Source organism: Fringilla coelebs (genome assembly GCF_963513975.1).
Source record: "Fringilla coelebs genome assembly, chromosome: 14".
In the NCBI taxonomy this organism is placed as follows: Eukaryota; Metazoa; Chordata; class Aves; order Passeriformes; family Fringillidae; genus Fringilla; species Fringilla coelebs.
The window spans coordinates 1,873,964-1,898,673 of record NC_140040.1 but is presented as its reverse complement, the minus strand read 5'-3'; the positions used below and the strand labels follow the sequence as shown (position 1 = coordinate 1,898,673).

The window sequence follows — 24,710 nt, the reverse complement described above, 5'->3', positions numbered from 1 at the left end:
TATATATTTATTCTTTCTGTGAGTTACAAACTCCTTGGCCAACCTAATTGCATTTTTATCAGGAGGATTTTTACTGATTATAATAAACTATCCCACTATGCTAATCCAGACTTTTAGAAGAAATAATAATTCCTCAGCCCTTATCAGTGAGCAGTGGCTGCTGAGTCTCTTCCCTGTGTTCACTGCAGTTGATATTATAACTCATTAGGGGATGTAAACCACTTTATATCCTTTTATTTCACTCAGTGATAAATAAATTAACATTGGGAACCTTCAGGATTTTTGCTGGTTTTAACTCAATTTAAGAGCTAATTGTTCCTTCTTGGAATTGCTTCTGAAGACCCTGAATTTGCAGGAAGATTTTAATTGATTTATTTGGGAACAAAGCATGGATTGAGGAGCAGAGGATCAGGCAGGGTGAAGGGTTTCTTTTCAAGGTGCAGGTCCATGAATCAGCCTGGAAAAACATTTCCCTGGCAGCAGATTCAGCCCTGGAGACAACCCAGCAGTGTCTGGGGCTGAGAGGGAGTCAGTCAGAAATTTGGGGTGAGCTGTCAAGGTTTGATTTGGGGAAGCTTTGGAGTTGCCCAGGTTTGCAGGAATTCTGCAGCAATCCGGGTTTATTTCTTCTTTATTTATCCGTGGTTTTTTCTGGGGCCTCTTCTAGCAGCAAATGTGCAAAAAGTGAATTTTGGTAGGCCTGGACATGGCCACAGCTGGACTTTTGTCCTTGTTGGGATGGAGGAATTCCCAACCTTTCCCTGTCTGTCAGCAGGCTCTGGCACGGGAGCAAATGTTTGTTTGGAATTCCATAAATAATTGCAAACAATTCTTTAGAATGTTTGAGTTCTGGGATCATGGCTGGGATTCTCCCTGGTGGCATTCTGGGGCTGTTTTCCTGAAGGATGGAGGAGGAAGGGGCTGCAGGAGAATGGTAAAATTGTTTGGGGTCTGTTCTCACCACATTAATTTTGGTTACACACCCAGTGTAACCAAAGAGAGAGTCAACATTGACGATGAGAAAATTATCATTAACACCTCATGAACTGAAAAATCCACAAGATTTTAAAAGAGTACACAAGAAGTGGAAGCAAAATTTGGCCATTTTTGAGTAAAATAATTTGGTAAAGTGAAATTTCAGTTTAGGGGGTGAGAACTTGAATGGTTTTTTATAATTTCATGGATTGGGCCACAAAGCTCTTGCTTTTCCAGCCTTTGGAGTCCCCTGTTTTCAGTTCTGATAAAGAGATCAAGGGGTTTCCTACATCATTTGTGTAGGAGCACTCTGTTTTCAGGTTGAGTTTGTGAATTGTGTTTTGTGTGGTTTGTGCATGAGGGAAGCCAGTGTTTGTCACCTTCATGCCAGCACTGAGCAGTGTTTCAGCCTGCAGGAATTGTTGTGCCTTGGGATATGTGGTGAAAACCCCAAATTCCTTCTTGAGGTGAAGTAGAGAAGTTTCTCTGAAAATTACAGTCCTGTCCTGCATTCAAAAATTGAGTTTATAAACAGAACAAATGAAATAAAGGCGTTATTAGATTATCTGTCAGCTCCTCTTTCTTTATCCAGAGTTCTGTTGTTTCTTTGGCTGTGGAATGAAAAAAAAAAAAAGCCTCCCAAAACTTGACATCTTTAACTCCTTGGAAAACACAACAGTGCTTTCCAAAATCTCTTAATTTGTCAACAAAACTTGTCAGCCTCAGCCTCTTGAAGTTTAATTTTATTTTGCCTTCCTGGCCACATGGATTTCATGGAGAAGATTTCTGGGATTTGTTTGATTTATCAGCAACACCAGTTGATTATTGAAAATTAGTTGATTATTGAAAATAAGGGCTGGGATTTTTATGAATTCCAAATTCCCCCAGGATTAGGAGGAAGTGGCCTCTTGCATTAATCAGCTCCCACAGCAGAGTTCTTGTGGAATTTCACATTCCAGGAGTGTTGCACTCAGATATTGGGGAGCCAAGTGCCCAGGAATTTGTTGATATATGGGAAGCAATGTCTGACTTGCAGCATTTCAGGGGAGAGGGAAAGGTCAGTTATGGAATGAAACCAACAATTTACCATCATCCTTTCAGCTGGGTTTTGCAGAGTTCAGTAATTCTTGCATGGATGGGGTGGAATTCATTTATAAAACTCCTCAGACTGACCAAGATTTGAACTGTGGATTCCTTCTCCCCACTGCAGTTTTTCTGAAGTTAATGGTTTCTGATGAAATATCATTTCTGAGAGTCCAATAATTCAACTGAGAGCTGAGCAAGTAGCAGCTGATGATTTAGGGCTGAGAAAAGGATGGAAAAAGTGTGGTTTGGATCTTTTTAATTGCGGTGGTGCCGTTTCAAATGTGCCTGTCAGGCTTAAACCACCACAATGAATTTCTACAAAGAGGTGGATTTGAATTCTTAAAGAGAATCTACACTGAAAATCAGACTGTAGGTGATAAAGCTCCTTCAGGTTTCAGATGTGTTACCAGGTTTGATATTTTACTTTTTTTGCTAGGAAATGGGGCATTTTCCCTGTTAACTTAGCTCAGGATAAATGTGAAACCCTTTAATTTGGGAGGTTTGCAGGATTGCTGTTCACTCTTGGCCACATGTGGATAAACAGTTTATTTATTGCCACTCAGCTGAAACACTTGCTTTGGGTCAGAGACATCAGGGAATCCTTTTAGTTCCATTTAGACTCAACCTCCTTTCATTGTAAGGGTTCTGGGAATGGAAAAAAAAGAGAAATACTTGGGAATCAAACAGGATTTGGGTTTAGACACAGATTAGGGGGACATTTACCACTCTAATTACTGTCTAAGAACATTTAAAATCAATTATAACATATTAAAATGAGGGTTAAGCTTGCCAAATCCCTTTGATGAGATGAATTCCAGGGAAAGCAGAACATTGAATTCCATGGCTCCATGAGCACAGCCAGGAATATTATTATTATTGAATATATAACCCTAAATATATTAATAATACCTTCAATATTATTACTATATAATAATATAAAATATATAATAATATATATTACATATTATTATTAATATTCCAGGAATAAATTGAAAGGGGCGGGAAGTGGAATTTGGTTCAGGCCTTTGTAGGACTCATCTTTGCTTTCTGCCTAAAGAAACAATTAAAAAATTATTCTATTTAATAAAAGTGGGCAGGTTTTTACCTCATGGATGTGGCAAATTGGGATTGTGTTTAGTGAAACTCTACAAATCTTTATCAGTGTGAAGCAGAGCACTGGGTTGTGAAAGCCTGTGTTACACACAGTGTATTTAATTTATTGAGCAGACAATAAACAGAAGGGGGCAGAAAAGCCTTATTTATCATTTTGGGTTCCAGCCTGGCAGAATTTAAATATTTTGAATGATACAGTCACTGGGGATTTGAAAATCCAGCAGTAAAAGCAGACCCTGGAAACTTTTCCTGTAGGTTGGGGAGTTAATTCTGCCAGTGCCAGAAAATGAATGAAGTGGAGAGCAGGTGATCAATTAGTGATTAAAGGGACAAGGTTTGGAAATTACAGGGATTTAGGGGGTGTCCCAGGATAATTTGTGTACCAGTTTGGAGCAGTTTAAAACACCAATAGTTCTTTTTTTAAAAATCCAAAACCTACCAATCTTGCTTTTGGCAAATCATACAATAATTGAAATTTAGTAATTTAAGACACTTGAGTTTGAAAAAAGAAATATTTCTTTTATTTCAATGGGTTTGGAGGGCCCCAGTTTTACTTGAAACAGGATGGAAAGGAGCAATAGAAGGATTCCCAAGGATGAACCACCCTAAAAGGTTGGAATTGCTGATCCTGGAGGTCTTTTCCACCCTGTGTGGCACCATAACCTCTTCCAGTCTTGCTGAGGTTGGAGCCCCTGTTCCATCTGCTTTCCTTGGCAGCAGCTGCCACTTAACTGCTGCATTTCCACCCCTAAAACCCCCTAAAAACCCTTGGAATGTCTTTCCAAACAGCATTTCCCCCCTTTTGTTAGGAACTGTACATTTTTGCATATCTTGAGCTCCATCTCTTTGTTCCATGAGCAGGAAATCTGCTCCCAATAACTCCTGAAATTGTGTTTTTCATACCAAGGGAAGAGCAGGATTTCTTTAGGGTGCCCTCAAGGGATCTGGAAATTTGAGATTTAATCCCTAATTTCATTCCAAGCATCCTTGGAATGGCTGGAAAATTTCTGTGGTGGTGGCAAGGGCACAGAGCTGGCTGGGAACCTGGAAAAGCAGAATTACCTGGTAGGAAATATTTACAAACCCCCAGAAAAAACTCAGAGGTGTTTGCAGGAACCTGATATTCTATTTTTTTGTTACCTGGTGATCAGTGAAGCTTCATTTCCTATAATTAATATTTTGAAATCAAATTTATAACACTGCCTCCTCCACCCCCAAGATTTTACTGCTTAAATCTAAATTTAATTTAGTGCTTAAATCAGACTTCTGCTGATACCAGAATTTATCAGAAAATCAGGAAAACCATCTCAAAGTAACTAATTGTACAATGAAGGATTCCAAATCTCCCTCCTGATTCAAACTGTGTTTTCTAAACACCCAGAATTTCTGTTTTAATCAATAATTTCACTCCTGGCACCTGCTGAGGATCAGGGCAGCTGCCTCATTTCCCACGGAGCACAATCTCCACGTGCTGCAGTGCTGCTCCTTATCTGCCTCAGGAAGTTAAGGCTCAAAGAAGGGTAATAACTGTAAATTTCTTCCCAGACTGGCTGAAAACAAGATATCTCTGCTGTTGTATTTTTATGAGTACATTTATCTTCAAAAAGGGTGGTATTGACCTGCTGGTTCTGGCATGACCTGGCCTTTTCTTGGCCATAATCAAAAGTAGAAGACTGATAATTAATGTAATTTCTAGCACTTTTCAGTCCTGGTTATGTCACATGTTACCTGGATGGATATTTCCCCAATTTATTGTTTCCTCAATTTTTTTTCTATTTTTCCTTTTTAAAAATATCTTAAAAAGTTTTTTCCCCATTTTTATTTCAAAAAAATTATATATTTTCTCTTTTTTCCTTTCTTTCCCTATTTTTTTTAATTCTTTTTTTTGGGGGTTTTTTTTCTGATTTTTTTTGCTATTTTTCCTTGTTTTGTGTATTACTTAAAAGCAAAATGTTCCTTGGACCCTGTGTCACCACATTTCATTTTTACAGTTTCAGCTGTGTTCAAAAGAAGAGATTTTAAAATTTTGTTGTATTTTTTTTAAACCAAGATCTAAAATTATTTGTGTCCCCATCGAGGTGGTGGAAAATCCCTGGAGGAGCAAGCCTGGCTTGGGAACAGGAGGGCTTGAGTTGATGAACTCCTTGGAAATGGGTGTTGTCATTTTGGAGTTTGGTTCTCCAGGTGGGTTCAGCTTTTCTCAGAGCACAATAATCCCCAGCAGAGTTTAACACCTTTAAAAATTGGATTAAAATTAAATTTAAAAAAAGTTAAATTAATCTTAAAGCTGGTAATTGATGTTCTCCTGCCTCCAGCCAACCAGAGGTTCCTCTGTAGGGAAAGATGGATTTTGTAACTTGGAAAATCTCTCATTTGTACTGAGTTGAGTTGAAAATTCAACACTGACTGTGTTTAAATTGTTTGGATAAAGCAGCATTTGCTTTATCTTTTGTTATAAATTGCTCCCAGGCCTCTCAGCTCTCAGCTCCAGGAGTTTTTCCAGCCCTGCCTGGTGGACTTTGGTTTGTCCTGTTCCTGGGGGCTGTTCCTGGGGTCTCTGCTCTGGGGGATGTCCAGAATCCAAAGAGAATTTTTAATCCTCAGCTCTCTGAAAATGATGGAAGCCACTGCTGCTTTTTTGGTAGTTACCTGTGCCTGGACCATGAATTTGGGAATTGAAATTTGAATTGTGGGGGTGTCTGTGCGCAGTGTGCTTGTGGACAGGTTTGTTCATTTTGGGGCATCAACCCAAAGCCATTTCAAGGATTCTGTGCCAGTTTGTGGCTTTGCTGCAGTGGGAGATCCTGGCTGGGTTTTCTCTCTCCTTTTTGGATAGGGATCCTTAACTCTGTCAGCAGCAGGCAAAGGAAGCAGGTGGCCATCAGGAGGAAGGAGCATTGGGGCATTATCTGCCTAAATAATGATGAAAAGATGTAAAAAGGGGCTGTTGTTAAGGATGAACACGAGTGTTAGTGAAAGATAAACTAGGGATAAAATAAGGAAAACAGCACATTGTACAACTATTTGTTATATTTAGATTTTCTCCCTGCTAGGGATAATTGTGATATTCCTCCACACATGAACTGTACATTTAAATTTTAATTTCAACTGGGAAATACCAAAGTTCAAGGGCTCTTTTCCAGCCTGGCTTTCCTTAAGGCTGCAGAGTTTTCCAGCAGGAATTCCAGCTCCTCTTCCCATTAATGCTTCTCCATGAGCTGATCCATGGGAGTGAAGACAAAGGGAAGAACCTGTCTGAAAATCTCACTCCAAGTCATGAGAAACGCTTTTGATCCTCATGGAAGAGAGAAATGTCAGTTTATTCCTCTCTGCAAGTGGAAAGCTCAGCTGGGAAGAGGAGGAGAGGATGGTCCTGGCATTGCCAAAAGCTCTCTTCTGTCTCTGGCTGCACTCTGGGTGATTGGCAGGTTATTGGCAATGGAGTCCCAGCCTTTAAGATGAATGATCAGATCTGACTCACACATTTTCCATACTGAAAATGACCTTTGCCAGCAATTTCCTTATGCAAAATATAGACTGGTCTTTTGTATTTAAAAAAAAATTAAAAAATCAGAGGCTAAATATGCAGTCATTAGTTGGCATGTTTATTTTTTAGGAATATTTTTACCTGTAATTTGACAGATTATTCAGTGAACTGCTTAAAAAAATTCCCAAATATCTGCAGGTTGCATGCATTTAAATTTTTTTTAGAGAGTTGTGTCCAAGAAGAGGCAAATTGCTGCTCCAGTCTCTCCAAGTCCTAATGCTTGTGGGGAAAGGAATATGTGAGCACAAATGGAAAGTTCTGGGGCCTGTGCAGTCACTCTGGGTTTGTGAAACTCCCCCTGACCCCTGGAATATTTTCCTTCCATCTTCCCCCTGAGTACTGGCAGCACTCAAAATTGCTTCCCTTGGGGTCTGAGGGAATATCCAAAGCTTTCCTCCTCCTCCTCCTCCTTTGTGTTCTCTGTTTTAGTACAGAGGGAATGGTTAAAGCTGTTTCATCTTCAGAAAGAGATGGAGAGATTGAAGAAAGGATTTGGAATAATCCAAGGATGCACTTGGCTTTAATGAATTTTAATGGATTTTTGTCAGCTTGGCCAAATATTTTGATTTTATGTAGAATTCCATTTTTTATTTTGTGTCTATTCATCAGATTTCTAAATAAATCTGAAAACAGGGACTGGAACATCTCCCAGGGAAGCAAATTCTTTATCACCCTCCACAAGTCCCTGCCAGGAGGGTGCAGGCAGGTGGGAACTGGCTCTGCTCCCAGGGAGCAGGGACAGGATGAGAGGGAGCAGCCTCAAGCTGCTCCAAGGGAGGTCCAGATTGGACATCAGGAAGAATTTCAAGCAAGTCCATAAAAATGAACATTCCTAAGACAAAGCAACCCCCCTCAATTCCTTATTTTATGCCAATTTTTAGTGCTAAGGCTTTTATTTTTTTCTTCAGATACAAACTTAATAAGAGCAAAATGCTAAGGACTTTCTAAATGTAATTTTATTGCATTTATCTCTCCAGTTGAAATTAATTATTCAGAGTCTTCATTAAAAAGAAGCTTTGGTAAGTGACATTTTAAACAGGCCTTCAGAAGTGATTGCAAGGGAGATGCTGATAAAGAACAGTGTCTGAAAGGAAGTGTAAAATACTTGAACATTTTAAACTGGGATGTGAGAACTTGCAGGGCAGCTGTTTGGATAATTTGGGAAATGTAATGAGCACACACACGATGCTGCTGGCCTGGGAGCTGCCAGCACTGCCACATCTCCCTCTTTTATCAAGTGTTTGGGGGGGGTTTAAATGTTTGGTGCAGAGAAATGAGATGGAAGTTGTCTTTTTTTTAAAAATAAAAATGTCTGGGTTTTTCCCCTCGAACAGGTGACTGGAAGTGCCCTAAATCCTGATTCTCCAGAGAATGACAGGAAAGCAACAGAAGCCCCCATTTCTTTCTTCCTTTCTGAAATCTGAGCTCCCTGTGCACACGAGGAGCTATGGCAGAGCCTGCCCTTGCCTGGGATGAGCCAAAATCTCCCAGAGCCTGCCCAGGTCTGCACCCAGGGGTCCCTGGGTTCCCTGAGGAATCCCAGCTGTTGCCAGCAGCACAGGCAGTGTCTGGCAGGAGGAGGCAGGGTATTGCAGCCTGGGGCTTTTGGAGCCAAAACATCCTGGGTCAAGCATTTTGTTTGTGCCAAAATTGGGATGCATTCATCCTCAGCTCCATGACAGGGCCTTATCTTTCCTTGACGATGGATAATTTGGCACTTGGGGCTTACACAGACACGAGAATGTTCAAGTGTGTGCTCTGCTGCAGCTGCAGGAAACACACTTACTATCACCAGATTGGCTTAATTTGTGTTTCAGTAATTAGCCAGGGGAAAATAAATGACCCCCAGTCACGTTTGGGATGTTGGAGCAGTGACAACAAGGACGAGCTGTTTAATGTGGGGAGAGCAAAGGGGAACTAAACCAACATTTCTCTCCCTCAGTTCTCCCTGAGCACAGCAGGAACAGTTTAAGTCTCAAACCCACACCTGGGAATATTGAGTGTGGGGTGGCAGTAATGTGAATAATCCCTGCAAACAGATCAGGTGCCCATCTGCATGTGGAGACAGTTGTTTATTTCATATTTCCGTTTGCATTCCAGTGCAGACTTAGCATGTCTCGAGTTTTCCTTCTCCTTTGACATCAGGAGTGATAAGAGAAACTTCTTCTGGTTTCTCAGACATGAAATGATTTTGGTGTTCGGTTTTGGGTTTTTTCATGTGTGAAATGCACACAAGAATTAGTTTAGTCTTGTTTTTATTCAGTTACAGCCTGGTCCTCTTTACTCTGATGCTTCTTGTGCTGCTCATCTCCCCACCCTAGAGGACAACACATGTCCTTTAACCATGCTCATCATCCACTTGTGCACTAAATCCTTTCAAATTCTCTTCTAGGAATCGTCCTACTGAAGCTGGGGTATTACCATGTAAATTGGCCACAGTACCTCTGCAAACACTCAGATTCTCCCAGAGAGAATTTGGTGGAGCTGTGATTTACAGACTTCCCCCTGTGTGTCCTGAATTGATGAATTCCTTCTTGCTTCCCCAGGGGTCATGGACTTTTATATAATTCCATGGGAGCCATCCATCCTCTGGAAAAATCAGAGTGCTCGAGGTGGTGCCGGTGTCAACCTCGATGGATTGCCGGCGTCAGCGGTGCCGGGAGAGGGACGAGGCCCAGACCCTCCCTGGATTACTTAAACCAAAACCCTCTTCATGGATTATTTATAAGCTTTGCTCCTTTACATTCCTGTTCCCTCTGTGATTATTTTTTCTGCAGTGTTGTCCCTCAGACCACGGTGATCCTCAACAACGACCGGCAGAACTCCATCGTGGCCAAGATGGTGGGGCAGGAGGAGCCTCTGAGCAGAGCAGCAGATTCCCTGGAGAACATCCTCAGCAAGTGAGTGCCATTCCCTGGAGTCCTCCCTCCTTCCCTCCCTGGGCAGGGCCAGTCTCAAGGCCAGTTTTTCCCTTCAATTTGAAGAGAAAAATGAGGAATCCTTGAGGTGATAATGGGGGAAAGATTGAACCTGGGCTTGGGTAGGCTCTCTTGCTTCCCTCTTGATGGGAGAGAGCATCCTGCAGGAGCTGGGATTTTCTCTGTGTTAAGTTAAAGATGCGTTTCCCGTGGCTGTGGATTTTTACATGAATGCACAATCCCTTGGGAGCACGCCAAAATCCTGTATTTAACCAGCTGAAGGAGGAATATGCAGTCCAAGGAAAACTTGGACTATCTCAAGTGAATTTTAAACAAGCAGACCTGGGGATTCTGGGTGGAAAATGGTTGTAATTAATATATTTTTATAAATTACTGGGATATTTCTTTTGTTTTGCACATGGGGCCTAGACTTTTCCATTGAGGCAGATGTAGGAAGTTGATACCTAAGATTTTTTTATTCCTTCTGCTACGTGTGACCCAAAGGGCACAGACTTAACCTGCACAAAGGGAAATTTAGGTTGGATGTTCGGAAAAAGTATTTGACTGAAAGGGTGATAAAGTACTGGAATCATCTGCCTGAAGAGGTGGTGGAGTCACCATCCCTGGATGGGTTTAAAAAGAGACTGGATGTGGCACTGGGTGCCATGGTTTAGTTGAGGTGTTAGGGCTGGGTTGGACCCAGTGATCTTAGAGATCTCTTCCAACCTGGTGATTCTGTGTGATTTCTATTCTGCTGGATAGCTTCAAGTTCCACAGGAGCAGAGTGATTTCAAGGAGCTGATTTTATCCAACACATTTATTTTGTCAATTTGTGCTTTTAATTCCCTCACAACAACGTGCAGGGCCACGAGCTGAATTCAATAACTCTGGAATTTGGATATTCCGTGCTCACATTTGTGCTGAGGGGTTGTTCTCTTCAGGTGACCTTTGTTCCTTGCCCACAGTGTGATGTTTATTTTGCTGGATCGTTCTACAGGAGTAGAATGGTTTAAAGGAATCCATTTTATACAACACATCTATTTGGCCCTCACAACGACGTGCAGGGCCATGAGCTGAACTCAGTAACTCTGGAATTTGGATATTCCATGCTCATGTCCCTTCTGAGGGGTTGTTCTCTGGAGTGACCTGTGTTGGCCCTCACAATGACATGCAGGGCCACGAGCTGAACTGGTGATGCTGGAATTTGGATATTCCATGCTCACACTCTGCTGAGGGCTGTTCTCTGGAGGAGGCCTGTGTTGGCCCTCACCAAGATGTGCAGAGCCATGAACTGAACCAAATGATGCTGGAATTTGGATATTCCATGCTCATCTTCCTTCTGAGGGGCCATTCCCTTGAGGTGACCTGTGTTGGCCCTCACAATGAGGTGCAGGGCCATGGCCTGAACTGGTGATGCTGGAATTTGGACGTTCCATGCTCATGTTCCTTCTGAGGGGCCGTTCTCTGGAGGTGACCTGTGTTGGCCCTCACAACAATGTGCAGGGCCACAGGCTGAATTCAGTAACTCTGGAGTTTGGATGTTCCATGCTCACGGTCCTGCTGAGGGGCCGTTCTCTCAAGGTGGCCTGTGTTGGCCCTCACAACGGCGTGCAGGCCCCCGAGCCGCACTGACGCTGGAGTTTGGGCGTTCCATGCTCCCGTTCCTGCTGAGGGGCTGTTCTCTGGAGGTGACCTGTGTTGGCCCTCACAACGGCGTGCAGGGCCACGGGCTGAATTCAGTAACTCTGGAGTTTGGACGTTCCATGCTCCCATTCCTGCTGAGGGGCCGTTCTCTGGAGGTGACCTGTGTTGGCCCTCACAACAATGTGCAGGGCCACAGGCTGAATTCAGTAACTCTGGAATTTGGATGTTCCATGCTCCCATTCCTGCTGAGGGGCCATTCCCTTGAGGTGACCTGTGTTGGCCCTCACAATGAGGTGCAGGGCCACGGGCTGAATTCAGTAACTCTGGAGTTTGGACGTTCCATGCTCCCGTTCCTGCTGAGGGGCCGTTCTCTCAAGGTGGCCTGTGTTGGCCCTCACAACGGCGTGCAGGCCCCCGAGCTGCACTGACGCTGGAGTTTGGGCGTTCCATGCTCCCGTTCCTGCTGAGGGGCCGTTCTCTGGAGGTGACCTGTGTTGGCCCTCACAACAATGTGCAGGGCCACGGGCTGAATTCAGTAACTCTGGAGTTTAGACGTTCCATGCTCCCATTCCTGCTGAGGGGCCGTTCTCTCAAGGTGACCTGTGTTGGCCCTCACAACGGCGTGCAGGGCCACGGGCTGAATTCAGTAACTCTGGAGTTTGGACGTTCCATGCTCCCGTTCCTGCTGAGGGCTGTTCTCTGGGGGTGACCGTGTTCCTTGCCCGCAGCGCGGTGCCGGGCCGCCGGCAGAACACCATCGTGGTGAAGGTGCCCGGGCACGACGACAGCCACAACGAGGACGGCGAGAGCGGCTCCGAGGCCAGCGACTCGGTGTCCAACAGCGGCCAGGTGGGCAGCCAGAGCATCGGCAACAACGTCACCCTCATCACCCTCAACTCTGAAGGTACGTGAGGGGGCCGAGGGGAGATTTTGCCTTTTTTTTAATGTACAATTTATGTATCATCAGTAGTCTTAGTGTGCGTGCTTGTAATTCCTTAGGTCTGGTAATTTAGCAGAGTCCTGGTGGTGTGTTAGGCCTGACATCCTGAAGGCCTCAGAGCGAGGCCTTGGTGAGGCCGCAGAGCCATAATCTATCTTGAGAAAGCAGTGATGCCCTGAGAGGCTGCCTAGGACAGAGGCTGGACAGAGTTAAAGGAATAAAGTAGAGATTTATTAAAGGCCTTCAAAGGATGCACCTTGGGCAGTACAAGAGCCTGGCCAGGGGGTCTGGGTGGACAGCAGCAGGAATTTCCCCATGGAAAGGGGGGTCAGGGATGGGAACTGCCCAGGGAGGGTTGGAGAGCCCATCCCTGGAGGTGTCCCGGGAATTCCTGAGGTGGCACCCAGTGCTCTGGGCTGGGGACAAGGTGGGGATGGGGCACAGCTGGGACTCTGATCCTGGAGTTTTTTCCCAGCCTCAGTGATTCCAGAATTTTTACTGTCAGCTATGCCAGGAACGAAGCTGCCAGCACCAGGAGGATGTTTGTTGTCTAATTCCTTTTCTGCCTTAGTCTGGCACAGATTTGCACAGACAGATGTGATGTTTGACCCATTGATGTGCATGTAAATTCTCAAGAAACACCTAATCCATTAATGTCTGCAGATCTGATTTCCCTCAGACCTCTGGAACACTCATCCATTCAAAATCTCTGAGATTGATGAATGCTTTGAGGATCAGATCAGTGACCCCCCTCCACCTGCCCTTGCCCTTGCATGGGAGGGAATTGCTAAGTGACTTCACCTGCAGGGTGGCACAAATTCAATTATTAATAAAGGAAGAGATGGAGAATAACAGGGCTGGTGTGCAGGGAGAGGCAAAGTCACAGCAGCCCTTGGCTTTCATCAGCTGGGGCAGAATTCCAGGTGACTCTGAGGTGTGCACAGGTCAGGGGCTCAGGAGGCTGAGGGGCTCAGGATGGAGATCCCAGCCCAAACACCAGGTGTTCAGGACAGCTCCACTCTGTCATCCTGGCTCTGGAAAGCACAACTGAATGTGCTTAGAGTTGGGTTTGTCTGACAGTGAGCTGTGGATATTTCCAGGATTTAGGGAATGGATTTCTGTAAAGCCACTGTTTGCTCTCTGCTGGCTTTCATGTAATTGTGATAATTTAAAAATTAGTGTTATTCCCTTTCTATCCCTAAAAAATAATGATTCAGAAGCTTTGAGCCCAGATCCAGTAATGTTGTAGAACAAGGCTGGTTTTTTGCTGACTGAACACCATGACTTCAATCCATGGGTTTTTTAAAATCCAGTTAATTTTGGCATGCTTGTGTTCTTACTGGGAGTTCTGGAGTGCAGCATCTTCTCACTTCAAACACAGCAGTGCATTTATTTAATTGTGAACATTCTAATTAGGCTTAAAAACAATGAGCTTTGTTCAGTTCAGAGTCTTGTGCAGAACAAAGAGCACAGGAAGAGCTTTTTTATTTCCACTGATACACTTTTGGAGCAGGAGAGCCATTAAGTGTTATGCACTAAACATGAGGACATTTCTTTTAAGGTGGTTTATTTTATAATGGTTGCATGGCATGGATGTGATGGCCCAATGTTATTTTCCTCGTCAGTTTTCCCACACTGCCCTTGCACCTTCAGCATGGTAAGAGAAGGAAAAGTTGGCTCTGTTCAGTTCTTTTGAGACTCTTTTCCTGTGCTTTCCAGAGTTCTTGTGCATTTTTAAAGTTCTGAAGATTCTGAATGCTGCAGCTGGTCCTTAGTGTCCTCCTTGCACAGAACTTCATTTGTGAATCGATTTTTTGGGTCTTCATAGCTCTGAAGACATGGAATGATTTGGTTAGGAGAGGACCTTAAAGCTCATCCAGTTCCAGCCCTGACACCTTCCACTGTCCCAGGGTACTCCAAGCCGTGTCCAGCCTGGCCTTGGGCACTGCCAGGGATGGGGCAGCCTCAGCTTCTCTGGGAAATCCATTCCAGGGCCTCCCCACCCCCACAGGGAGGAATTCCTTCCCAAAATCCCATGTAACCCTGGAGTGAAACCATTCCCTGTGTCCTGTCCCTCCAGTTTCTCATGCAGAGAACCCTGAGCTGGAAATGTGACCATGTCTTTTTGGAGCAGATAAGGGGAGACTGGGTGTTAATTAAGGGATGACTGATGTTGTTTTCCAGAGAAAACTCCTCAGTCACGTCTTGTCTCCTCAACTTGGCATCTGAAGCCGTCATTTGATAATGGCAGCATTAAACAGCACTGAGGATTTGCTTTCCAAGTGGGAATCCAAGCTGCTCTGTGTCCCAGACTTATCTGTGCACAGGATTTTCCAGCTCAGGCAGGCTCAGATCTCACCCGTGGGATGAGCACTTGGAGCTGTTTCCTGCCAAACTCCTCAGGACAGGCAGAGACAGTGAGAGGAGCTGGAGCAGAGCAGGAGTGAACCTTTTGTACCCTAAAACGCAATGATGTGGGGCTGATGTGGAGACACTGATGAGGACTTGTGAAAGCCAAAGAAAATTATAAAATTGAATTGCTTTGGTTTTTTTTTTTTCAATTATTGGGAGCCAGCAGATGAACAAGTTTCTTACAGGTGTCTGCCACAGGGATATTTGGAGTTAACACTGGCCCACCTCCACCCAAATATAACAAAGATATATTAAACAAGGAAAAAAGGGCAAAATCCACATTAGAAATCTGATTTTCTGATGTGAAACACATTTTCCAAGCTTTTAAAAAGCCCTTTGAGTCCATGGGTTTTAATTCTCTGAGGTTTTTTTGGATCTTTTTTTATCTGAACTTTTTATCTGATCACATTCTTCCATGACTCATAAAGTAAGGGAATCTCTCTTGGATTTCACCAAAACTGAGGCTTATTCTTAACAAACAAGTGATGCCTCACTGATGTGCTGAGGCTGAAGAACCTGTGAGTGCAGGTCCTCTTCCCAAAATTCCTCCTGGTCCTGGATCCACAGGGAGTGATCTGGGACTGGGTCTCCTTCAGCCTCAGCCTTTGTGTACTGTGGAATATTTACCTGGAGCACGAGATTCTTCTGGGTTTGAACTGAAATGGGGCAGGGTTATGTGGGATACTGGGAAGGAATTCCTCCTTGTGAGGTTGGGGAGGCCCTGGAATGGATTTCCCAGAGAAGACTTAAAAAAAATCAGTAAGTGTGATTTACTGGGGCTGCCCCATCCCTGAAGTGTCCCAGGCCAGGCTGGATGGGGCTTGGAGCACCCTGGGATGGTGGAAGGTGTCAAGGCTGGAATTGGATAATCTCCAATGTCCCTTCACCCACACCATTCCATGACTCTGGGATTTTTCTTGGATATCCACAAGGAAATGAAACCTTGCTTTCCCCACCCCACAAGAACAGTCCAGTGAAAAACTCCAGCTCTGTGCCCAGGCTGTGTGTGCTGTTCCTCAGGCAGAGTTCCCAATGTCTGAGCTGCATTTCGTGCTGGAGGAGGTTTTGTTGAATGTGACTTTAGAACTCTTTAACCTTTCTTTTAGCACAGCTTTCAATCCCACTCCTGGATCTGGAGGTGAAGTTACAGCCTGGTTGTGCGTCCCTTCCACAGACTTAATGATTTTTAATTAATAAAGTCAGTGCTCTGGAGTCTCTGCCAATTAATCACTGCCCCTGTGAACTTCTGCTAATTGACAGGAGCTCATTAAAAGATCACAGAATCATGGAATGGTTTTGCTTGGAAGGGACCTTGAAGCTCATCTCGTTCCAACCCTCCACATGATGCTGATGCTGAATCTTCTATACATCAGCCAAAACGTTATTTAATTTCTCTAGAAATGGAGGTTTATTTTTGTAAGTTAGGATTTGTTTTTTCGGGGTTTATTTTAATTTTTTAAAGATTAATTCATCTTTCTGCCTCTCTGCACCTACCAGTCTTTTGCTGCCACTGCCAACTTTGCACCCAGCCTTGAGAGTAAAATAAACACAACTTCTTGCAGTGATGGAACATGTTAATTCCAGTATTTCTGTGGGCAGGTGTTCCCTTTTGTTTTCCCTAGTTTTAAAGGAATGACTGACAGCTCCTGGGGCTAGAGCAGAGCCTGGCTTTGCTTTTAGGCTCATGTCAGATCAGGGGAGCCCATCCCAATGGAAAAATGGAACAGCTCAGTGTCTGTCACTTCCTTGGGTGGGAGAGCACGTCCAGAGCAGCCCCTGTCTGGTTTTTGTTCTCTTGACAGGGCTTTTTTTGCTGCTGACCCCACACTGGCTCCTTCTGTTCCCAGAGAATTCCTCGTTTGCGTGGCAGCCCTCAGCACGTCCCAAACAGGGACGGATGGTCAGCTCTGCTGGGAGATAAAAGAAATGCCATAAAAAAGAGTCAAAACCAGCCCTGGAAAGCAAACTGGGTTCAGCAGAATGGAGATAAAGGCAAATTTTGTGATGTTGAAAAAAGAACAATGAAGAGGAACTAGAAATGGGTGTGGGGGGGAAATGGGGCAGTGAGTGCAGAGAGGGACTCTGATACAGCTGGCAGGGGAGCTGTACTGCACTGGGAGGAGAAATGATCGGTGATGATCTGATATTTGCTGTAAAAAAGGGCAAGGAAGCTCCTTTCCCCTGAAAGGACAGCAGGGTCCTCAGGAAAATTCACAGAATCAGGGAATGGTTGGAAGGGAGCTCTGGAGATCACCCAGTCCCAGACAGGGACACATCCAGGTGGGTTTGGGATGTCTCCAGAGATGGACACCCCACATTGTCCCTGGGCAGTTGTGCCAGGGCTCTGCCAACCTCCAGGGAAGGAAGTTCTTCCTCAGTTAATTAAAGGAAGAAAAATAGGGCAAGATGAGAAGGTGTGTGATGAGCTGAACTCCAGTTGAGTGTGTGCAGTTGTGCTTCACTGAGCTGAAGGGAAGGGTGTTCTTTGAGTGTTCCCTTCCTCCCCAGCTGACACTGGCTGAGTTTTTGGATGTCTTTAAGGAGCAGCAGCAGCAGGGTATGGCTGTACAGTGCTAGGGGGTGGAGTCTGGCTTTTACAGTGCATGCACTAAATAACCTATCCCCCCCAGATTCCACCCAGATATCACCTCTAAAGCCTGATAATGCACCTGAAGAGCCATTCCACATGCATTGAAGGATGTTTCAGTGCTGGGAGCCTCCAATGATCCAGATTTAGTCAATAGTGCTTATGTATTTAATTATTGTATTTAATTTAATTGGGAATTTCCATCCAATTCCCAATCTGTTTTCTCCTTCCTTATCCATTCTCTTCCACCCCACACCAGAGCTCAGGGTGTTTGTACCTCACTCAGAACTGGCCCTGAATTTCCTCTTTCCACCAGATTTTTGGGCGCCAGTCCTGTGTTTGCTCCCTGCAAAGTGCCAGGTGTGCTGGCAGCCTGGCAGGAGTGATTTTGATCTAAAATGAGGAATAATTCAGCTTTTGTGCCCTCACAGAGCTGCAGTGGATTCATGGTTAACTTCAGTCATGCTTAATGCAAAATGGTTATAAAATAAATTCCCTTTCTGTTTGAAAGGAGGAGGAAAATGCAAGAGATAATTTAGTGGGGGGATTGTGGTCATAGGTCAGAATAACAAGATAATGTCTTTTTTTCCAGGCTGGGAGCAATAAAAGAACAGTTGCATGTGGTAAAAACAGTATGTTCTGGACTCTGTGCCAGCAGAAAAAAGAGAGGTTTTTGCAAATTGAACAAAATCTTTGGTTCATGTAGGTTAACAACGTTTGTTAGAAAAGTCTGCAGGCAAAAGGTGTTCCATAAGGAATAAAAATTCCTACATCCAACAGCAATCCTGTGAGCTGTAAGGCAGCAAGGCTGTGATAGGCTGGAGGATAATTTATTCAGGCTTCCTAGAATTTCTTTGAAAAACGTACACATTGATCCAGAGATGTTTTTGCTTCCCCAGATCTGCCCAAATTTTTCTAACCCAGTCTATTTATCTTGAGGAACAGCCTGTTGTTTTCCCTGATAATGGTAACCAGACTTGTGGTGAGGCCAGACACAGTGGCATGCAAAACAAGGCACAACTCATCCAAACCACTTTATTTTTCAGATGGCACCTGGTACTGGGAGCAGAAAGCAGCCAGTGTGACCTATCCTGGCTCAGGATAAAAAAAGAAAGGATCAAATTAAGGCAAAAAAATACAAACAATTTGCAAGTGTATAAAAATATATTCACGACAGGGCATGAAGTTCTGATTTCAGCAGGAAAAAAAATTGAGGGATGAGTTGCTACGTATGTCAACAATAAGTAGTTTTCCTTGCAAGTTACTGAATATAAGGAAGGAATCATTCCCTGTGAGGGTGGGGAGGCACAGGGTGCCCAGAGCAGCTGTGGCTGTCCCTGCATCCCTGGCAGTGCCCAAGGCCAGGCTGGACAGGGCTGGGAGCAGCATAGTGGAAAGTGTTCCTGCCTATGGCAGGGGTGGAAGAGATGAATTTTAAGGTCCCTTCCAGCCCAAGCCATTCCCTGGTTGTGTGGCTGTGCTCGTGCTGATAATCTGCTGCTCAGAGTGATAAATCAGGATTGCACAACCCAACGTTTGCCTCATCCTGTCGTTACTCAGCGCTGCGAACTCAGCCCTGACATGTGGAGTGACTCAACCCAAAGGTCGTGCTGGAAAAGCAGTTTGGAGCGTTTGGAGTTGCTTTTATGTTCTGTTTTATTGAGTTCTTCTGGCTCGTGGTCTGATAAACCCCAGGGCAGGATTTGGATATCCAGATGCTGCTTGCTGTGGGTGCTGCTTGGTGTGAAAAGGAAACGCTGTTTGACCTGAGCTCTGTCACCTCCTTTGGGGACTGGAAGGGTTTTGGAAACCAGGAACTGGGGACTTTGTCTATATACAAAACTCTGCTCTAAGATCACTTAATGAATTAAAGTCATAAATGTAATTGTAACTGAATGTTGTTCACCATAAATTACTGTAAAGCTCTCTGTGGAAGGGCTGAGTGACCCCTCAGTCAGCAAACCTTGTTTTACTCCACAGTTGAGCAAACATGGAAATCAAATCCAAATGGTCCATGTCAGTGGACACTGAAATATTGCTGGACTGTTTCCTACCCTGCTCCTATTAGCAGTGTGAGGAATTCTGGAGGTTTGGTTTATGTTTGGAATGGGAGTCTCATCCTTGGCTGTGTGTTCCATCCTCCACTTGAGGTGGGGTTGGTCCTGAGCTCTGCTCCAGTTGCTGGTTAGTCTTGAATCCATCAACTTTTGGCATTGTCTGCACAGGTTGATTGAAGTGAGGGCCTAATATTCCTTCAAAGTTAATATTTTTATTTAATTAAATCCCTTGTGTTCCTTTTTTTCCCCCTGACAAACTGGGAAAGAAATAAAAAAGCTTCTTAATATATTGAGTGTGTGTGTAGGTAGGTAGAGCTGTGGTACTGATGGTCTTATATTTGACTAAGAGGGAAGATGATTAGTGATTGAATAATTATCTTTCTGCTGGGCCTGTCCTTGGGAAACTATTATTTAGAAAATAATATAGCCAGTAAATATGAGGAAAAACCCAAATTATGTTTGGGATCTCTGGTTACTTCCTAAATTATTGTAATTGCTTGATGTACTCCTTTTAAAAGGTTAAACAGGTTAGTGTTCACTATTGATTATAATTTCCTAAATCTATAGTCTTGCCTAACCTTGCTTTAATCTCATGGGTTTGGGGTTGGGGAAAAACAAGGTTCAAAGCTGTTGAGTGCTTGAAATTTGCTGTGCTTTGAGAATATCCCAGAGTTGCAGTAACCTTCATTTTTAGGGGATGGGAGCACTGAACCTGGAGTGGTTTCTCAATAAAAGAGATCTCTGAGAGCGAGCTGAACACCTGGACTGGCTGCTCCAGTTGCTCTGTAGGTCAGCACAGGAACAACAATAATTGCTGGGTGAATTTGGGTTTCTTCCTCTCAGTGGCTGCCGTCGTGATCCCGCTGCGCTCAGCTGGGAAAGCCCACGGACACCAGGAGGCAAAGTGGGGGAGAGGATGCAAACTTGAGCAATCTTGGCTGTGTCCTGAGCCTGCCTCCTTGCTCAGCCTTTGCCCCATGTGTGTTTCAGAGGATTACCCCAACGGGACGTGGCTGGGCGACGAGAACAACCCCGAGATGCGCGTGCGCTGCCCCATCACGCCCGCAGACATGCTGCACATCAGCACCAACTGCCGCACGGCCGAGAAGATGGCCCTGACCCTGCTGGATTACCTCTTCCACAGGGAGATCCAGGCCATCTCCAACCTCTCGGGCCAGGGCAAGCACGGCAAGAAGCAGCTGGATCCTCTCATGATCTACGGGATTCGCTGTGAGTGAAACCGGGGAGTTTGACGTGTGGATAAGAAACGGATGGGTTAAATGGGATTTTAGGAGTGTTTGATGTGTGGTGAGGTGTTCTGGTGGCTATTGTTTATGAAGAAGGTTTAGTGTTTTTAGGAAGAAATCCTGATGGGCTGGTTTATTTCAGTTGGTGGGTATTCACCAGAAATTCCTCAGTCTTTTATTCTGAATTCTGACATCTGTGCAATCACCATCTGTGTAATCACCAGTGAGTGTAGTAAATATTGCAGAAATAATTAGTAACACAAATTTCAGTACTGTTCAAGTGCTCAAATCAGCATGGTCTTGAACCATAGTTTTTGACTTCCCATTTATGTCTCATTTTTCAAAAGACTTGCTGAGATTGTGATGGGAAAAGCTGGCAATCTCAGGATCATAAAATCTGGCTTCACAGCAGGAATGGCAGGATGCTGTTGGACTTCTGTCTGCTCCGTGTGCACCAGCCTTTGGATTATTTAAGCTGTTATGGAACTGTGAACTGATATTATTTGTGTTAAAGGCACGGTATTTGTTAATTTAAAAGGAATCAAATGTGGTTTCATGTAGAACAAAGGCACAGCCGCTGGTTTGAAATGAAAAGAGGAATCTGGACGTGAGCATCATGTTCTGCTGTGGTGACTTCTAGTGAATACATTGAGGACAGCCAAGTCTGTTCCCTGTGCTTTATTTCCAAGAAATTAGCATAACCAGGATGTTGGGAGAAATTTCTTCTGCCAGGTAGTGGTTGAGCGCTGCAGTCAGGGAATGGGCACGGCCCTGAGGCTGCCAGAGCTCCAGGAGTGCTTGGACACCGCTCCCAGGGACAGGCTGGGGTTGTTGGGGTGTCTGGGCAGGCCCAGGAGTGATCCTTGATCTGGATTCTAATGAACCTGGAGGTCCTCTTTTGCCAGATTCTTTATAGTCACGTTTTGTGTAGTCACCAGTGGATCTGGAATGGGAATGATTTGTCCTCCTGGTGAGTTTTGTATGGAATTGGCAATTTGAAACTTTAGGTAAGGCTTAGGAGCAGGTCAGCAAGGGATTATTTGGGGTGCTGTTTGGAGAAGTGGCTGTGGGATAGTTACAGGGAAGGGAATGTGAATGGTGTTTGGTGATGGCAGGAAACATGTTCCTCTTATCTGCTGCTGTTTCCAGTGGTTTTCAGGCTATTTTTGGGGAAATTGAAAACCAAATCTACCCCACTCAGGTGGCTGCATTAGGGCAATTTTTGCTTCATTATTTACCTGAAGCAGAAGACTTCAGGCTTCTTTTACAAACCCATTAAATATGTATTTTTAAGAGAGATGATAATTCAAATTAATGCTGATCTCCAAAGCCTTCTTGTCTGCTGATCTCATCAGTGTCAATGATGTTGCTATTAAAACATAGATTTTTGTTAAAAGCTTTTAGAAACACTAAGAAATGGATCTTGCACCAGTGTTAAAGCAATTCCCAGGCAGTTCTTTTCCCATCCCTCAAATCTGAGAGCACAAATCACATGGGTCAGTTAGTAACTGGTTGTGGAGGAAGATGAGATGTTTGCCAGTGTGAGCATGGGGAAGGAATGTGTCCATGTGACCAAGTGCTCAAGCTGGGGATTATGTCATTTCTGTGAGGCATTCTGACCATGAAAATACTGGATTATGGAAGTGATCCCTGCAGCTGGAGAAGGTCTGGAGTGGCACAGATGTGAGAGCAGGGGATCATGAGCAGCAATCAGTGTCTGACTTTGGTGATATGAGCATGGTTTGGGATCCAGGTATCTGAAACAACTTCTCTCCTTCCTGCTGTTGGCTGCTGTGCTGTTTTCTTTTGGGAGCCAGGCCATAAAAAACTAGGGATTTCTGGAAAAAATAGACCCTATGTGGATGTGGCCAGAGAAGTCTGGTTTGGGCAGTGAAATGTTGATCTGCTACCAGCAAGGACAAAGAATCCTGTGGCAACCAGCAAAGAAAACACACGAGAACTTGATGGAGCAGCAAATGTAACAGTGAGAACAGTGGTCCAGGAATGATGATTTCACTTAATAAGCTCATGTGTCATCACTGGCAATAATTAAGTGGGAGTGGAGTTGGATTCAGCAGCCTGGTGAGGAATGTGGAGCACTCAGCTCTCGAGGATGGGATTGTGCCCACGCTCAGAGTTTGTGTGTGCCATGATTCCATCCCTGCCTGGGCAGAGCCCTGCCAGCCCAAATCCCCTTTCCCTGTCCACACACATCTGCTTTTCATCCCTGAAGTGTTCTCCCAGAAAATCACCCCAAACCCAAGTGTCCCTGGCATGGGAACCCCCTCAGTGCTGGTCCCAACAGTGGGATTTGCTTCTGCTCCGAGCAAATGATGCTTTGATGACTTAATTCAACCAGAAATGAAAAATCCAATGTCATCAGCCTGGCCCGTGCCAGTCACAGCCAGAGGAGCCCAAGGAAATAGAAAGGATTTTGTTTTTCCTTTCGTTTCAAGTTTCTTGCAGTTTGTCAGTGCAAAGATATTCCATCTTTTTTTTTTTCTATAAGAAAAACACCAAGCAAATCTGTATTTAATAGAGAAAGTATTTTGTGTAATATGCAGAAAGTATAGAAAATGAAGAGCTGTGTGTTTATTAAAAATTCTTGATGCTCTGCACAGGGTTTACCACAAGAGGAGAGGAAAGTTTATCTTTGGAAGTCTAAATTTTCACTTGTGGTAGGAATTTGCTTGTGGGGTGGCAGTGGTACTGAGGAGAGCTTTTGGGCAAGAAACCAGAATGATTTAAATACAATCTATGTCATTAAATAGCTCATTACCTCAGCCCTGCTAAAAATGGAGACTTCTGCTGGTGAAATACAATCCAAGAACATCCTCAGCTGTAATTTTCTTTGCCTAACAGAAAATACAGGTTTAGTTCTTTGGAGATTTTACAGCAATTTCCATGAGCAAGTTGGAAAAAACAGATTCCCAAATTCAGAATTTTGCAGTTATAAGAAATGGTATAATAGAAAAGATGATTTTCCATGGCATGCTGGAAAAAATGGAGAGGGGATTTCTGAAGCTCAGAAAAGAAAATTTATCAGTAGTTCTTATTCTTCAAAATAATCAAAGTAACTAAATGAAAACAAAATATGATTAGTTACTTATAATATATATTTATATATACGCATATTTTAGATATTACTGTGTGTAACTTTGTGTATTATTTCTGTGCAAGCCCCTTGCTCTGCACATGGGTTTTTGCAGACTCTCACCAATCATTTTCCCACTTATTTGTCAGTTCTGGTTAATTATTCTAAGAGGATGGAACATCAGAACCTGCACATTTAATGCAGAATTTCTGGTTGGGTGGAGGAAGGAGATCCAAACTCATGAATTGCATTAAGGGGAACCTGTGCCCTTGTGTTATTGGACCCCAAAATTCTTATTTTGGCTCCAGACAGTGTCTGTTGCTTGGGGAATGATTTATGCACATGGGAATAACTCTCTTGTTAGGGACAAGATTGTTGCTAAGAAAAAAAAAACAACTCAAAAACTTAAATCCCCCACCTAAACCCTCCAGTGCTCACAGAGAGGAGGAAACTGTGCTGAAAAATTTGGGTGAATTTTCCCATCTGCTTCCACCCTCATAGAGTGAATTTTCTCATTTCCCTTAAATTTCATCCAGAATGCATCCCTGTCTTTTAAATACCATAAAACAAAGTGTTAGCTGAGAATACCTAATGATAAAATCTGATTTTTAACTCTGAATGATGCATTTTCTGCTTCAAATGCCAAATAACTTCACTTTTTAAGCCACAAAAACACAGCACAGAAAGAAATCCCTCATCAAAGCTTGGTGCTCCTGTTCTATAAAACATTTCTTGCAGTAGGGATGGGAGCACTTCTCCTACTGCAGGAGTTGAAAGAGATGTTAATACACTCTGAAAGGACTTGTGTCCTCAGCAGAGGCCAAATGGAATTAAACACTGGCTCTGCTTCCCAAAAATCCACACACCAGCTCTGGAGCTGCAGCCCACACACGGCTGCTTAATAGGAACCACATTTGGCTGTGGAATTGATGTCAGTGGGATGAGTTTATGTATGGAGAGAGAAAGAGAAATAGGAATAGAAATAGAAATATTGCTGCCCACAGCCCAGGCAGGTCGGGCTGCTTGGAGCTGCCTCTGGTGGCGTGGAAAACGTGTGGGGAGCTCAGCACTGCTGCTCCAGCTTTTCATG

At 44.0% G+C, this 24,710-nt stretch overlaps 1 protein-coding gene across 1 annotated transcript in view; it reads left to right on the top strand.

Moving 5' to 3' along the window:
- BANP (BTG3 associated nuclear protein) overlaps positions 1–24,710 on the top strand; it is a 107,471-nt gene that overhangs the window by 15,825 nt on the left and 66,936 nt on the right. Inside the window, exons 5-7 of the mRNA XM_084215064.1 lie at positions 9,499–9,621; positions 12,012–12,187; positions 20,270–20,509. Coding sequence (XP_084071190.1) covers positions 9,499–9,621; positions 12,012–12,187; positions 20,270–20,509 — 539 coding nt within the window. The remainder of the gene's footprint in view (positions 1–9,498; positions 9,622–12,011; positions 12,188–20,269; positions 20,510–24,710) is intronic.